Here is a 13,351-nt window from a genome sequence, read left to right as displayed (position 1 = left end):
CTCCTCCACTCTGACCACTCCACCACTCTGACCACTCTGACCACTCCACCACTCTGACCACTCCTCCACTCTGACCACTCCACCACTCTGACCACTCTGACCACTCCACCACTCTGACCACTCCACCACTCTGACCACTCTGACCACTCCTCCACTCTGACCACCAACCACTCTGACCACTCCACCACTCCAACCACTCTGACCACTCCACCACTCTGACCACTCCACCACTCTGACCACTCTGACCACTCCACCACTCTGACCACTCCACCACTCTGACCACTCTGACCACTCTAACCACTCTGACCACTCCACCACTCTGACCACTCTGACCACTCCCCCACTCTGACCACTCTGACCACTCCACCACTCTGACCACTCTGACCACCCACCACTCTGACCACTCCACCACTCTGACCACTCTGACCACTCCACCACTCTAACCACTCTGACCACTCTGACCACTCTGACCACTCCACTTCTCTGACCATTCTGACCGCTCCACCACTCCACCACTCCACCACTCCACCCTTGCTGTAGCGTACTCGGCACCAGACAGCCCGGTCCCTTTGGGGGATATGGCTGGCGAGAGAACATCGTTCTGACCACTGCCTCCCAGGACGTGGGGAAGCAGCCCTGGTTCTCCCATCTCTTCTTCTCACCTCCCACCCCCCATTCCATCATCCCTTACTGTCCTCCGTGACACTCTCCAGACACACAGAGGAGAGGCCCCTTTCCATCGCAAAGCTGACATGAGCTCCCTCCCTTAGAACCTGATCAGGAGGTGGCATTCCAACAAGTGGAGGCGCAGGCGCCTTCCAGGGAACAGGGAGTGGGGGCAGGGGTGTTTGCAAGCCTGTCAAAAGCGGGTTGAGAGGCGCGGGCCCCCAGTGGGACACAGCGCCCCACGCAGGCTGCGCAGCAGGGACCAGACCCTGGGCTTTGAGTTCAGCCCCTCCTAGGCGTCCCCCGCCACGCACTGCCACCTTGCTGTCTCCGGGCCTGCTTTGAAGTGTCAAGTCAGCAGCCAGGCTTTCAGCCGCTCCAGCAGCCCTGCCAGACCGTCTCTGCAGGGAGCAGGTGCCAGAGCGCCTGACGTTCACCCACCTCCCCCAGATCCTCTTCAGAGGAGACTCAATCGGGACAACACACCAGGGGAGGGCCCAGCCCAGGTAGCAGCTCCTGGCACGATGGCATCCAGCCGGCCTCTTTCTTGAAGGACATTGTCAGGGCAGCGGCTGCTGTGCTGTGGACCTGCTCCGCCTCCCTCCCCGGCTCCCAGGGTTGGCTTAGGTGCCTTCTGGGCAGAGCTGCTAGTCCGTCCCTCCCTTGAGGAACCTGCTGACCAGGGCACAGAGGCACCTCGAGTGTCCAGCCGTGGCTCTGCCTCTCCCTATCCCAAACTGTCACTTAACTTCCCCCAGGCCTGGACTTCCTCCCACCAGGATGACATGAGCCCTGCCGCCTGTTATCACCAGACTCCCCCCCCGCCCCCCCAGGGACCCTTAGAGCTCCTAGGTCAGCTTGAGAAACGATACTTGTGGGAGCAGAGTGAGGAGGGGCTCCTGCTGCTGCAAGAGGGGCCAGGACTCGGGCTGTGCTCTGTAGGAACTGACAGGGAAACCTTTCACACAAGAGTCTCATCTCAGTGCGTCGCTGCTGCTTGGAGCTGGCAGAATGCTCAGGAGATGTGGGGAGACAGTCTCCACAGGGACACAGGCGATTCTGGGGACCAGGGCAAGAGGAGGGAGGGGACAGAAGAGGCTCTGAGGGAAGAGAGCAGACCCTACAGTGTGGCAGCCAGAGAGACCCTGCAATGGCCAGCAGAGGCCAAGGAGCTTTACCGGAAGCCAGGGAGGCAGAGCCTCAGGCACAGTTGCTCTGTCCCTCCTCAGCCTCCAGTGAAATTCCACACATGCACCTGCGGTAGATGGGGCAGGGGACAGAAGGGCCTGAGGGCCTTGTGGTCAGTCTCAGCTCAGCCCCTGAGGCTGGCTGGAGGCAGCAGGGGCCAGAGGAAATGGAGACTCCAGCTGGACTTGGAAGCAGGTGCAACTGCACTCCTTTCTGGAGATGCTCAGGTTGGCAGGACGGGACCATGGATCTTGTGGGGTAGACTGAGGCCAGATGAAGGCTCTAGTTCTTTTACTTGGATGTTAAAACAAGCAGCAACTCTGGGCACTACAGTTCTTGTAGACGTCAGGCCGCAGCAGAAGTCAGGGGGAACCCTGCTCTCTCCCGCCCACCCAGGCTGCAAAGCTTGGGTCGTTTATTCACTCAAAAAGCACAGGTTTCTGTCTAATATGCTGGCTCATCTGCAGACAGTGGGACTTTGCACTGAGGTGTGGTGTGAGAGTGGTGTGGGGGGGTGCTCTCAGCCTGCCCTGAGGAAGCCCTGAGAAGCATTCTAAAATGTGGGCGCCTGGGGGCAGGCTCTTGGAGCCAAGGTTAAGACACCCAGCTTAATTCTGCTTCCAGCTGCCTATTCAAGTGCACCCCGAGAGGCTGTGGGTCATGGCTCAACCTTGTGCGTCCCTGCCATCTGGCCAGGACACTCGGCTGGGGCTCCTGGCTGCGGCACAGGTCAGCCCCGGCTGCTGCAGGCATTGGCGGGGCGGAGGGTGACCCGGTGGATGGGGGACCAACGTCTTTGATTTCCTGTGTCTCTCCGCCTTTCAAAAGTAAATAAATAAATGCAAGTTCTCCACCCTCCTGGCCTGGGAGACTCGGGCTCACCAGGCCAGCAGGCTCAGGCAGGGACCTTTATTTCAGCTTGTTCCCAGTGACTTAAAGTGCTGGCGATCGCATGGTTTCTAGTCACTTGGGGAGTGAAGCAGTAAAGTAGCTCCGGTTTTTGCAGTCAAAATCTCAGGGTGAGTACCTGACCGTAGGACCTCCTGAAACTGTGGTCTCCCCAGTCCCAGGCTTGCCCCCACCTCCACCCCCAGGACCCACCACACCTGAACCTTCTGGTGGCACCCATGACAATGTGTCAGGTGGTGGGCTGAGAAACACGGTCGGAGAAAATCAAAAGACGTGAATTGCGTTAACGCAGGGAAGAGGAACAGGAAGCAGAGGTGGCCCCGAGCCACGTGAGGAGCGGCTCGTGGAGGCAGTGTTGCGGCCACCGCGGCACGCAGGACAGGCGGGCACTTGGGCAGCACCAGGGGAAGCAGTGTCCCTTCCACAGTGTCTGTGACGATGGGAGGTCTTCTAACTTCCCCTTGGCTGGCCTTCACCAGGTCCTTTGGTCCCTGCCTCCCCCCAGGAAGAGCCATGGGGTCAACACCCAAACAAACCTGGGCTGGAGCTGCCCAGCAAGAGGCGGGGGCAAGCACAGGAGCCACTGGCACAGAGCAGGGTGCATATGAAGCAAAGCTAAGAGGGCGATACTGCAGCGGGAGAGGCCACCCGGGACTGCGCAGGGCTGTCGCCTCCAGGAGACATTTAACACTTGGTCAGGTACTGGCAGGCTCATGGCTGGGTTCTCCAGGTGTGGTGATGTGTGTGTGTTATAGAAAGGAATCCTTCCCAGGGCACTTGGTTTAGCAGCTAAGGCCAGGGTCTATGACGACGGATTCCCACGTGGGCATCAGTTTGAGTCCCAGAGGCTCTACTTCCCATCCAGCTCCCTGCTAATGTGCCTGGGAAAGCAACAGAGGAAGGCCAAAGTGCTTGGACCCCTATCCCATGCGGGAAATGTGGAAGTCCTGGGCTTCTGGCTTCGGGCTGGCTCAGCTCTGACCGCTGCAGCCATTTGGGGGTACTAACCAGAGGCAAGATGACCAAGCCCTGTGTTTCCTCTTTAAAAGACGTTTTTCAAACAGGTGTGGAGCCAGTGGCATTTTAGAAATAGCAAACCCGGTCCTCTTGGGATGACTACCGCCATGCTCTGATGTGAGAGAGAAGGAGCAGGTACTAAGCCACGGGTGGAAGTACTTACCCCGTCAAGGAATACCACACTGAGACTCCTGCCCTGGGGACGGCTGGCTGGTGGGCGCCAGCCTATCCTCTCTGGGACGCATACCACCCCGAGCCCCATTCCCTCCCCCTCCTCGCTCTGTCAAGGAAAACCCCACCTTGGGATCCAACAGTCTCCTTCCTGCCAGCACGGCCTGCGAGTACTTCTTGCATCCCCAGCCCTCTTTTTGGTTTAGTCCAGTGGAAAGCGGGAAGTAGACAGGTGAGTGGCGGGGTGGGGAGGAGAATGGGCAAAGGGAACCTGGCAGTCCAGGAGCTGGGTCACTCTGGCCCCAGCCCTGCCCCGGGGGCAGTCTTACCCGGAATCGGTGGTAGTACTTCCTGGCTGCAGAGGCCAACTGGGAAAGTTCTCTTCCCACCAAGTTTTCCACATTGAGCAGGTTGCAGTTCAGATGTTTGCAAAGCCACATGGCCTGGAGAAGACAGGCAGGCAGGGGAAGAATGCTTACAGGATGGAAGCCTTCGAAAGCCACATCCTCCCAGGAAAGGCTGGCTAGGGGCAGGGAGACCACCAGGACCAAGCATGGAGGTAGCCCACGCCTGGGAATCCCACGCATACACCACGGCTGCTCCACCACCACACACTCTGCCTGGAGCCAGAGGGCCCGTCAAGGGCGAGGAGGCCTGCGGCTGTGTGGAACACAGGGGACTTTCTTGGTTTTTGTTTTTAATTTGTGTATTCACTGGAGAGACAGCAAGGCAGAGAGGGACAGGCAGATGGACAGAGGCAGAGAGCCTCAGTGTGCTGCTTCAACCCAGACTAGCCAGTTCCAGCCAGGCCTAGGCCAAGCGCAAGTCAGGACCTGGGGACTTAACCAGGGTCTTCCACACGCATGGGTGGCAGGAACCCAACTCCCCAAGCCACCTGCTGCCCACTGCGGCGCACAGCAGCAACAAGCCCGGATCGGGAGACGCTCCCAAGTGGGACAGTGGGCGACCCTAATGGCCCCTTGGCCAGTAGACCAAACTTGTGCCCCCTCTGTAAGTGTGCAGGCTCCAGGGTGCTTTACAACAGAGGACGTGGGGGCCTGGCCCAATTGCTCCATTGGCTAAATCCTCACCTTGCAAGCTCTGGGTTCCCATACGGGTACCAGTTAATGTCCCCGCTGTTCCACTTTCTATCCAGCTCCCTCTTTGTGGCCTGGGAAATCAGTAGAGGACAGCCCAAAGCTTCAGGACGCTGCACCCATGTGGGAGAGCTGGAAGAAGCTCCTGGCTCCTGGCTTCAGATTGGCTCAGCTCTGGCCATTGCAGACTGTAGTCTTCCAGGGAGGAATGACTTGAATGATAAGCAACATACGAAGATAAGCCGCGAGAGCAAAGCCGTGTCATGACCAGGTCAGCAAGGGGACGAGTCCAAAGGCCTTCCTGTCCCCCGCCTGACTGCTGAGAACCTGCTGGGAAGCGTCAGCAACCGCACCCTTGTCACCATCCGTCATACTGGGGCCAGGTGTCCCCATAAGGGGTTCTGGGGTGAAGGGACTGACCTCATCCCAAGGCGTGCAGTGGCTGGGCCTGACTTTCGCAACGGGCACACCCCACTGCCTCGGCTATCCTGGCACTTTAAAGAAACAGGGCCTCTGCTCCCTGAACCTGCTTCACCAGCCGATCCCTCCCGGCGCTCAGAGAACAGCAACTGGAGTGATGGGCCTAGAGCGCCAGATCCCCAAGGCCTCCACCCAGAACGGATGCTGTGCCACTAGATGCTTCCTGCACACACAGGCCAGTGAACAAGTCCACTGTCTGTCCCAAGGCAGCGTCTCTAGACTGTTACGTCCCAGTCCCCAACAACAGCCCAACGCTCAGCTGGCCGGTGACAGCCCCTTAGAACCTGCAGCGGGAGGGGCTCATGGTTCAATGAGACAGGGAGCCTGTGAAGGGAGACTGTGACAAGGCCTACCCTAGGGGAGCCCAGGAACCTGCACTCTCCAAAGATGCAATTAATTGGCAGGTCCGGGAAGCTCAGTGGGAGGCTTTGGAGTGCAAGCCACCAGCCTGGCACTGACCAGTAAAAAAAAAAAGACAAGAAAGGCAGACGGACAGAAGGACAGGAGAACAGAGGGAGAGATGGCCAGCAAGCTGAACAGCTGCTTTCAAAATATAACAGGTGCAGGCTACCCAGCCTGAAGGTCAGACACCTCCCATCCTGTTGGCAGCAAAGGCAGTGGTCAGTGACGGTGATTTCCTCGTCAGGGAAGGGCCACACTGATGCTCACTAGAAAGTTCCATCGCAGGTGTTAGACATTTGAACGTGACTCTGGCCCTTAATGCCCCTGAGACCCTGAAGCCATGGTTAAGAGGTGACACCAGCCCCCGACAGCGGCTTCCTCGGGGCTGGGTGAGGTCAGGAGGGCCCGGCGGCCCATGTGCTCCGCCTTGACAGAGGAGCAACAGAGCAGAGGCAGTGACTGACACGTGTGTGTTCATCCCGGGAGCCAGGCACGTGAACAGCCCCGGTGCTGTTTGTGCACTGTAACTGCTGGAATGGTTCCTAATGAGAACGCTAAGGAACCACTAAAGCTCCGTACCCCCAGTCCCTGGACAAGGACTGCCCCTCGGACGCTGCACAGACCGTATGGGTGAGTGAGGGACAGGGTCAGGCAGGGCTCGCAAAAACTCCAGCAAGTCTAGCCCCAAAAGCTTTAAGCGACATTTGTCTCAGCGTGGCTGGGGAGTCACACGTGTGGCTTTACTTTTGTACTTTCTAGAATTTTCCATGATGTCTTGTGTAATGAGAAGGTGACAAGAGGAGGCGGTGAGGAAGAGGCGGTGCTCCGGAGCCTCTGTCATCCCAGCCCCCCAAGAAAATGGGACATTACTGTACCCTGTGGTGCTTAGCACGGTACACTTACGATAGTGGTCTTCCCCGAGGCGGGCGGGCCTAATATCACGATCCTGGGCACTGTGGAAGAGAGAGATTCGATGTCACCACTTGGGATGTCGGAGCAGCCTCCCGCCTCCCGACTTCATTTCCGCCGGTGACACGGGCTCAGGGATGATTCCTGTGTCCAGAGAGGTGAGGGATCACCGAGATGGTTTGTTTTTCTCCTCCGGCGGGGGACACAGACACGGCAACTTGTTTGCCAAACTAATCAACAGCGAGGATGAGTGGGAGCTCAGACGTCATAAAGCATTCTCAACAGGAAGCTCCGTCTTGGGGACTCTCTCCAATAAAGCTGTATTTTATGGAAATTGACCTTCAAAGCTCTTCTTCTATTTATGCTTTATTATTATTATTATTGAGCAAATTGTATTCCTCATCATTTTATAGAGCAAAAGAATGGGAAAAAGCCTGGGGTGCATGGGCCAGATTTATAAAACCCAAGACAGCAAAGTGTCTGTATTCAAATATGGCATTTCTATGTAAATGGAAAAGAAAACAGAAAACACAACCTGGCCGTTTGTTTCCAAGTTAGGGTTTCAGTTCTGGAATGTTCTGGACCCTGCAAAATTCCTATAGCAGCTGCCAGACTTTCGGGGAGGGATTAGCAATCGGAAAGAGGCACACGGGATGTGGCGTCTGGTGGGCCCTCCAGGAATCCCATACCGACCCGTCACTCTCCCATCCTGCCCACTGCTCCTGAGCAGAGGGGCCAACGAGCACACACTCCCCCCACTGGAGCCTCCACAGTCCCCCTCCATTCCTGCCAGGTCCCTGAGGGGGAGGAGCGAGGAGTGTGGCCTTCTGGTCTGGCGGGCAGCACCCTCTGGACGAGGGGATGGAGCTGGAGGCGGGACACACGCAGCGTAGCTTTGTGCTGCTTCTCCGGTTTTCCGGGTCCCTGACTAGGTGCTCCAGAAGGCCCACACTGTAGACCACGTCTCTGTGCACAGCCCTTCCTGTGGGTGGTGATGCCAACCCAGGGCAGCGAGGTAGACACACACCAGGCAAGGTGGCAGCCTGGGTTTCTGCCAGGGTAAGACTGGGGCCACTTTTCCCTCAAAGTCAGCCTTGGGATGGAGCACTTCCTGCCCAGGCCATTACAGCGGACATGGCTCCCAATATTCTTTTGACCAAAGATCTCTGTGCAGGAAGGACTTGCACCGAAGACCCGGATGTGCCATGGCTCTCTGGAGCTTGGTCTTGCTGGTAAGGCCTGGGTTCCCTCCCTTGTGATCTGCCATCCCACAGTCCCAGGAATGTCCTTGCCAGCACTCAGCCCGATCCCGCTCTCCGCCCCTTGGAGATGTTCACCCCGGTGGTGGCCAGCTCCGGCCCTGACGTCACAGAAGCGCAGATGGCATTTTGTGGCTTCCAAATGGAACTGGGGCAGGAACTCAGCACAGATCTGGAATCGAGAGCGAGGCCTTCCAGGACCTCCCCGTGAGTGACAAAGGCCACCACAGACAAGGCAGTGTGACTTACACACAGTGAATCTGGAAACAAAGAGGTACTGGGGGCACTTAGGTGAGAAGATGAGGGGAGACTGGGCCCCACCCACCGCCATCAAGGCACGGGGATGGGACTGGGGACGGGGTGAACTTGGGACCTGGGGATTTAAACTTCTAGCAGCCTGTTGGCTGCTGGTGGGAGCCAGGCCGGGGCCGTCTCCATGCTCAGAGCCCCGATTCCAGCCACCGCGTCCACGCGGTGACCTGTCCCTGGGCGGCCAGTGCACCATTCGGCCCCAGGCTCCACCTGCTGGCTGTCGGCAGCCAGTTCTGGGGTTTTGCGGCTTTGAATTGCTGCTTAGGCATCTCCATGTTAAGCCCAGTGTACTTCTGGGATGTCAATCAATCCTAAAGATTCCCAATGACAGAGTAACTTTTCCTTTGAAGGTAAGGGAGGGTAATGAGACCTGGTAGGTTGGAGGAAAGGACCAGCTGATCTTTATGGATAAGACTGATATACCAACCTCCTATCAATCCAGTGTAGAACTTGTAATCACTGAACAAAGCTGAGCACCGAACACCAGTCCATGCAAAAGCTGAGATTCGGGGCTTGTCTAGCAGGACCATATCCTATAACCTGACATGATGATGGGTCAGGAAACAGGTCATATTAGACAGGGACATGACATTAAGTAGCACATGAGAGAACCATATCCGGGGGTAGATTCTATGGGGGATGTGTGGGCCAAACCCCGTGGAAATACTAGTGCACTGGTTAACTCAAGAGTTGAAGGGGTGATAGACTAAACTAGGTGTGATCAAGGAGCCTGCCATCAGTCACAGGTAAAGGAACCCACAACAGTCTGGACTGGTCAAGGCAGCAGTACCCGAATGTGCATCCTGAATAGGGTGTGGGGTGGGCCGGGCTGCAAAGTTCACCAGCTCATACAAGGCCAATAGGAAGGCTAGGCTATGCTGGGCACTGGCTTAAAACCCCATGGCATGTATGAGAACTGGGTCCGGGAGTGGGTCAAGTGGAGGAACTTGGGAAACTCCCCTGGTGGGTCATAGCTCCCACTGCTGAACACATGGTCCAGACCTGGGGGTCGGATAAGTTGGGCAAAGTAGCTCCAATGGCTGGCTAATGTGTGAATTGGTAATGGAACGGGGTGGACCGGGAAGGACTGAGCAGACCTCAGCCCACAAGCAAAATTAGAAATCAGGATAGAGCATAGGTCATGCCGAGCTAGGCTCTTGCACCTACTGGTCTGCATGAGCCAGGGACACTAACACACAGTGTCTAAGGCAAGGGCTGGGACAGGGGAGGGGCTGTGCAAGATGAATCAGAGCAACCACTGGCATGCGCGTGATCTATGGTTGGGAACAGGCCTGACTGGGGAGCTAAGGGGTTGAGGTTCCCACCAAGGAGCACGGGGTTGGAATGGGGGCTGCGTTCTGATCAGGATACGGTTGTAGTCTCACTTAGCACAAGTGTGGACTGGGACTGGACGCACCAAGCCAGGCTAGACCCCAACACCATCTGGTGCTCTGGAAGACCAGGGTAGAGGTGGGATGGACTAGACTAGGTCTCAGCCCCTACTGAGTCATGTGTGAGCTGTATGTGGGTATGGACGAGCCGTGGCAGGGCAGAAACATCCAACAGTAAGAATCAGATTGGGCTGAAGGCCAGTCAGGAAAAGCCACTGTTCCTGCTAGGACAGGAGGTGAACTGAGTAGGACTGGCTCATGGACTCCCTGGTATGTGCAAAATCTGATGGAAGAACGTGGGCAACTCCTCTGGCAGGACACAGACCCGGCAGGTAAGCGCAAGAGGCATGAAAGGAAACAGCCCAGAATAGGCCATGGGAAGTTTCCCACTGGCATACATTTGGTATGGGTCAGTAGTAGACCAGGCTGAATCAGTTCACGTCATCCACTGGGTAATCTGAGCACCAGAACAGAGTGTGGGTCAGGCCAGGTTCAGTCGCGACAAAATACCAGTGCGCATTACAGAAAGCCACGGTGAAGTTACTTGTATCGGATGTGACCGCAGCGACCAACCAGCACACTTGAGAACCAGGAAGGGAAGGGGCAGAGCCGGCAGAAGGAATATGGGGGTGCTCCCCTGATGGACGGCTACTCCAACTGGAGAGTGTGAGCTTGGATGGGTGCAGACCAGACTAGGCAGGGCTACAACACCTGTGCACCTCAAGTGGACTAGATCAGGGAAAAGCCAGGCTGGGATGATTGTTCCTACTGGTGCAAACCAAAATTAGAGTAGGTGAGGGTTGTTTGGGCTTAGCCGCAGCATCAGATGGTAGAAGCTGGCACTGGGGGATAATTCTGTCAAGTTAAACTGCAGAACCACCTGGAGAGTGCATAATCCGGGAGTAGGAGTGGCCTAGAAGGGAAATAGTGGGCTCCTCCCTCTTGGGTTACCATTCCCACTAGAGGGCAAGAAAACCAGCACAAGGGCTGGGGTGGCTAGACAGAAGGGCACCCAACAGCATGTGTGTGGGCTGGATAGTTGAGCTGGTTAGATGGAACTAGGCTTTAATACCCATTGACATGTTGAGAGCTGAATGGGATGTGGGACAGACTGGACTAGTCTGCTACCCATACTGGCAAACCAGGGTAGGGGGCAGGCCTGGTGGGGGTTATTGTGGGTCACTCCGACTGGGCTGCAGCTCCCACTGGTTTATGTGAGGGCCGAGTGTGTGCTGGGCAGAACCAGGATGGACTGCAACACCCATTGGTTCTTGTGGAAGACAGGGTTGGAAACAGAACTAACCCAGCAGTTGCAACCACCAGCTGATCGGGGCGATGGACTTTGCTGGGCCCTGTACTTGCAAGTACACACAAGAACCTGGTCTGGGAACACCTCAGACAAAGTTTCTTTTGGGATTTCCCCAAACTGCCAGACTCAGAACCCTAACCATGAAAAGACAGAGGACAGAACAAGTCAATCAACCATTTCAGCCATATGTTGGCAGTGAAAAACAGGGCTAACAGAGACTCTGTGATGGACTATGTCAATCAGTGGATTCTTCAACGACCTCATCGTGCTTGGAGTGGCAAGATTGGCAGCGATTCAGAACTGGTGAACTATCAAAACCACTTGAGCAAGACCCTCAGAGCATGCCCCACATCGGGGACCTGGGGTGGGTGGAAAATTGGGTTGGGTTTCCCCCACAAAACCCCCTTTTCCTCAGATACATGAAGGAAACAATGTGGAAATAACAGTCTTACCCACTTTCCTGTAGCCCTTGAATCTTTTTACCCTAATTAACTATGTAAAGATTGCCAAAAATATAATAAAAAAAATGGAAAAAGTTAAAAAAATAATTAAAAAAAAAGATGAGGGGAGACTGGAGCTGGGGTACCGAGGAGGGCCTGGGTCAGGGGGAAGCAGGGAGGGAACAGCGGCTCAGGCCACAGAGTGGGGACAATGCTGGCCTCGTCGGTGTGGACGCTGTCGTGGGTGTGGGCCTGCCGCCTACCCAGGCTGTAAGCTCAGGTCTCTGCTGTTCATCCAAACAGCTGCCAGCCGCAGAGGGGCTCAGGGCTGGTGGAGCTCCAGGAGGAGGTGTCCCGACACAGGGCCTCTTCGGTCCGACTCCCAAGTCTGGGTCAGTCTCCACAAAGCGGAAGCTGCTAGAGGGCTGCCGGGGCCCCTCCCCTCCCGGGTGAGCGGCCCCCAGACTGCACACACTTTACCAAGACAGTTTAAAAGGAAGCAGCCTCGGCCCTCTCCACCCCCTCCCCACCGCCTCTAATTTCCCGCACTCATTTATGTGATTAATTTCGGTTTCTTAAAATCTAACACCTTGAAACCGCAGGCCTGCTCATGAGTAATTATTTATAAACAGAGTCATAGAGAGCTGCCTGCCTGCCAGGAGTAATCAACTTCTCGCCACCACTTCAAAGGAAATCAAAAAACCTTTCCATCCACAGATCCTTTTGAGGTTTAACTAGAAGCATGATTTAGAATTCACAAGAAAACCCTTAGGTATTGGAGCTCTAATACACAGCTTTCTTGGACAAACGTTTGATAAGAAACGAAACATACCATTATATACACCGCCACCTGCTTTAATATTGCCCAGGGCTACCGTAAACGCTCACTTTGTACTAAATCTGCTTTTCTCGCGGCAAACGGGCTGCCAGCCCATGTGCTGGCTCCCTCCGCGCCCTCCCGTGCATGCCCATGGGGGCGTCTGGAGCCATGTCTGTGTCAACGCCAGTCACTGGCGCGGTCGCCGTCAGATGCGGCTAACCCCGGGTCCTGGGAACTGAAGGGTCAGGGGTCCCGGCTCCAGTTCAGCCGGGGTGCAGCAGGGCCGGCGGCTAGCCTGGGTGCGGAGGGGGGGTGCGCCGAGATACCTGATGAACGTCACAGGACCCTCCAGGCCTCACGTGCCACGCTGGTACGGACGGAAGCGGCAAGGCACCATAGAGTAGTTACGGGGACCCCACAACCTCAAGAATGTTGAAGACAGCAGTTGGAGGTGACAAAGAGGCCAGGACCAGGGGCGGCTGTCCCGCCGGCATCAGCTCAGTATGTCCAAACCTGACAGATGATTTCTTTCTTAGGTTTTAGCTTTTGTTATTTGATTGTAAAAGCTTCTGCTTAGTTGAGACAGAGAAAGGTAGACAAATGGACAGATGGACTGAGTGCCCTCCCGTGTGCTGGGTCACTCCCCGCCTTGGGTCCCCTACTTGGGAAGATGGGACCCAGCTACGCCAGCCACCGGTGCTGCCTTCCAGGGCGCCTGTTCACAGGAAGCCAGTCAGGAGCCAGGCTGAGATTCAACCTTGGGTCCTCCGGCACAGAATGTGGGCACCCCAAGGGGCATCTTCACCACCAGGGTGACCGCCGGCCCCGAGAGTTGGTGTTTCAACAGCAGACAGCGGATCCTGAAGACCTGGTCTTCCCACGGAGGAGTGGGATGGAGATGTGGCCTGAAGCAGGCCAGTGCAGCCACATGCGGAAAGCCATGGTGCCACTGCGTCCCAGAGTGCGAGCGGCTGTGTGATG

At 56.3% G+C, this 13,351-nt stretch overlaps 1 protein-coding gene across 6 annotated transcripts in view; it reads right to left on the bottom strand.

Moving 5' to 3' along the window:
* AK8 (adenylate kinase 8) overlaps positions 1-13,351 on the bottom strand; it is a 111,093-nt gene that overhangs the window by 92,715 nt on the left and 5,027 nt on the right. For all 6 annotated transcript variants that reach the window (XM_058672719.1, XM_058672715.1, XM_058672718.1 and 3 more), the window contains exons 3-4: positions 6,834-6,883; positions 4,281-4,394 (exon numbers count right to left, since the gene is read on the bottom strand). In XM_058672719.1, coding sequence (XP_058528702.1) covers positions 4,281-4,394; positions 6,834-6,883 — 164 coding nt within the window. The remainder of the gene's footprint in view (positions 1-4,280; positions 4,395-6,833; positions 6,884-13,351) is intronic.

The sequence above is a fragment of the Ochotona princeps genome, chromosome 14 (assembly GCF_030435755.1).
Source record: "Ochotona princeps isolate mOchPri1 chromosome 14, mOchPri1.hap1, whole genome shotgun sequence".
NCBI lineage: Eukaryota > Metazoa > Chordata > Mammalia > Lagomorpha > Ochotonidae > Ochotona > Ochotona princeps.
The sequence above is the reverse complement of the archived record's forward strand: the minus strand, read 5'-3'. Positions and strand labels throughout refer to the sequence as shown.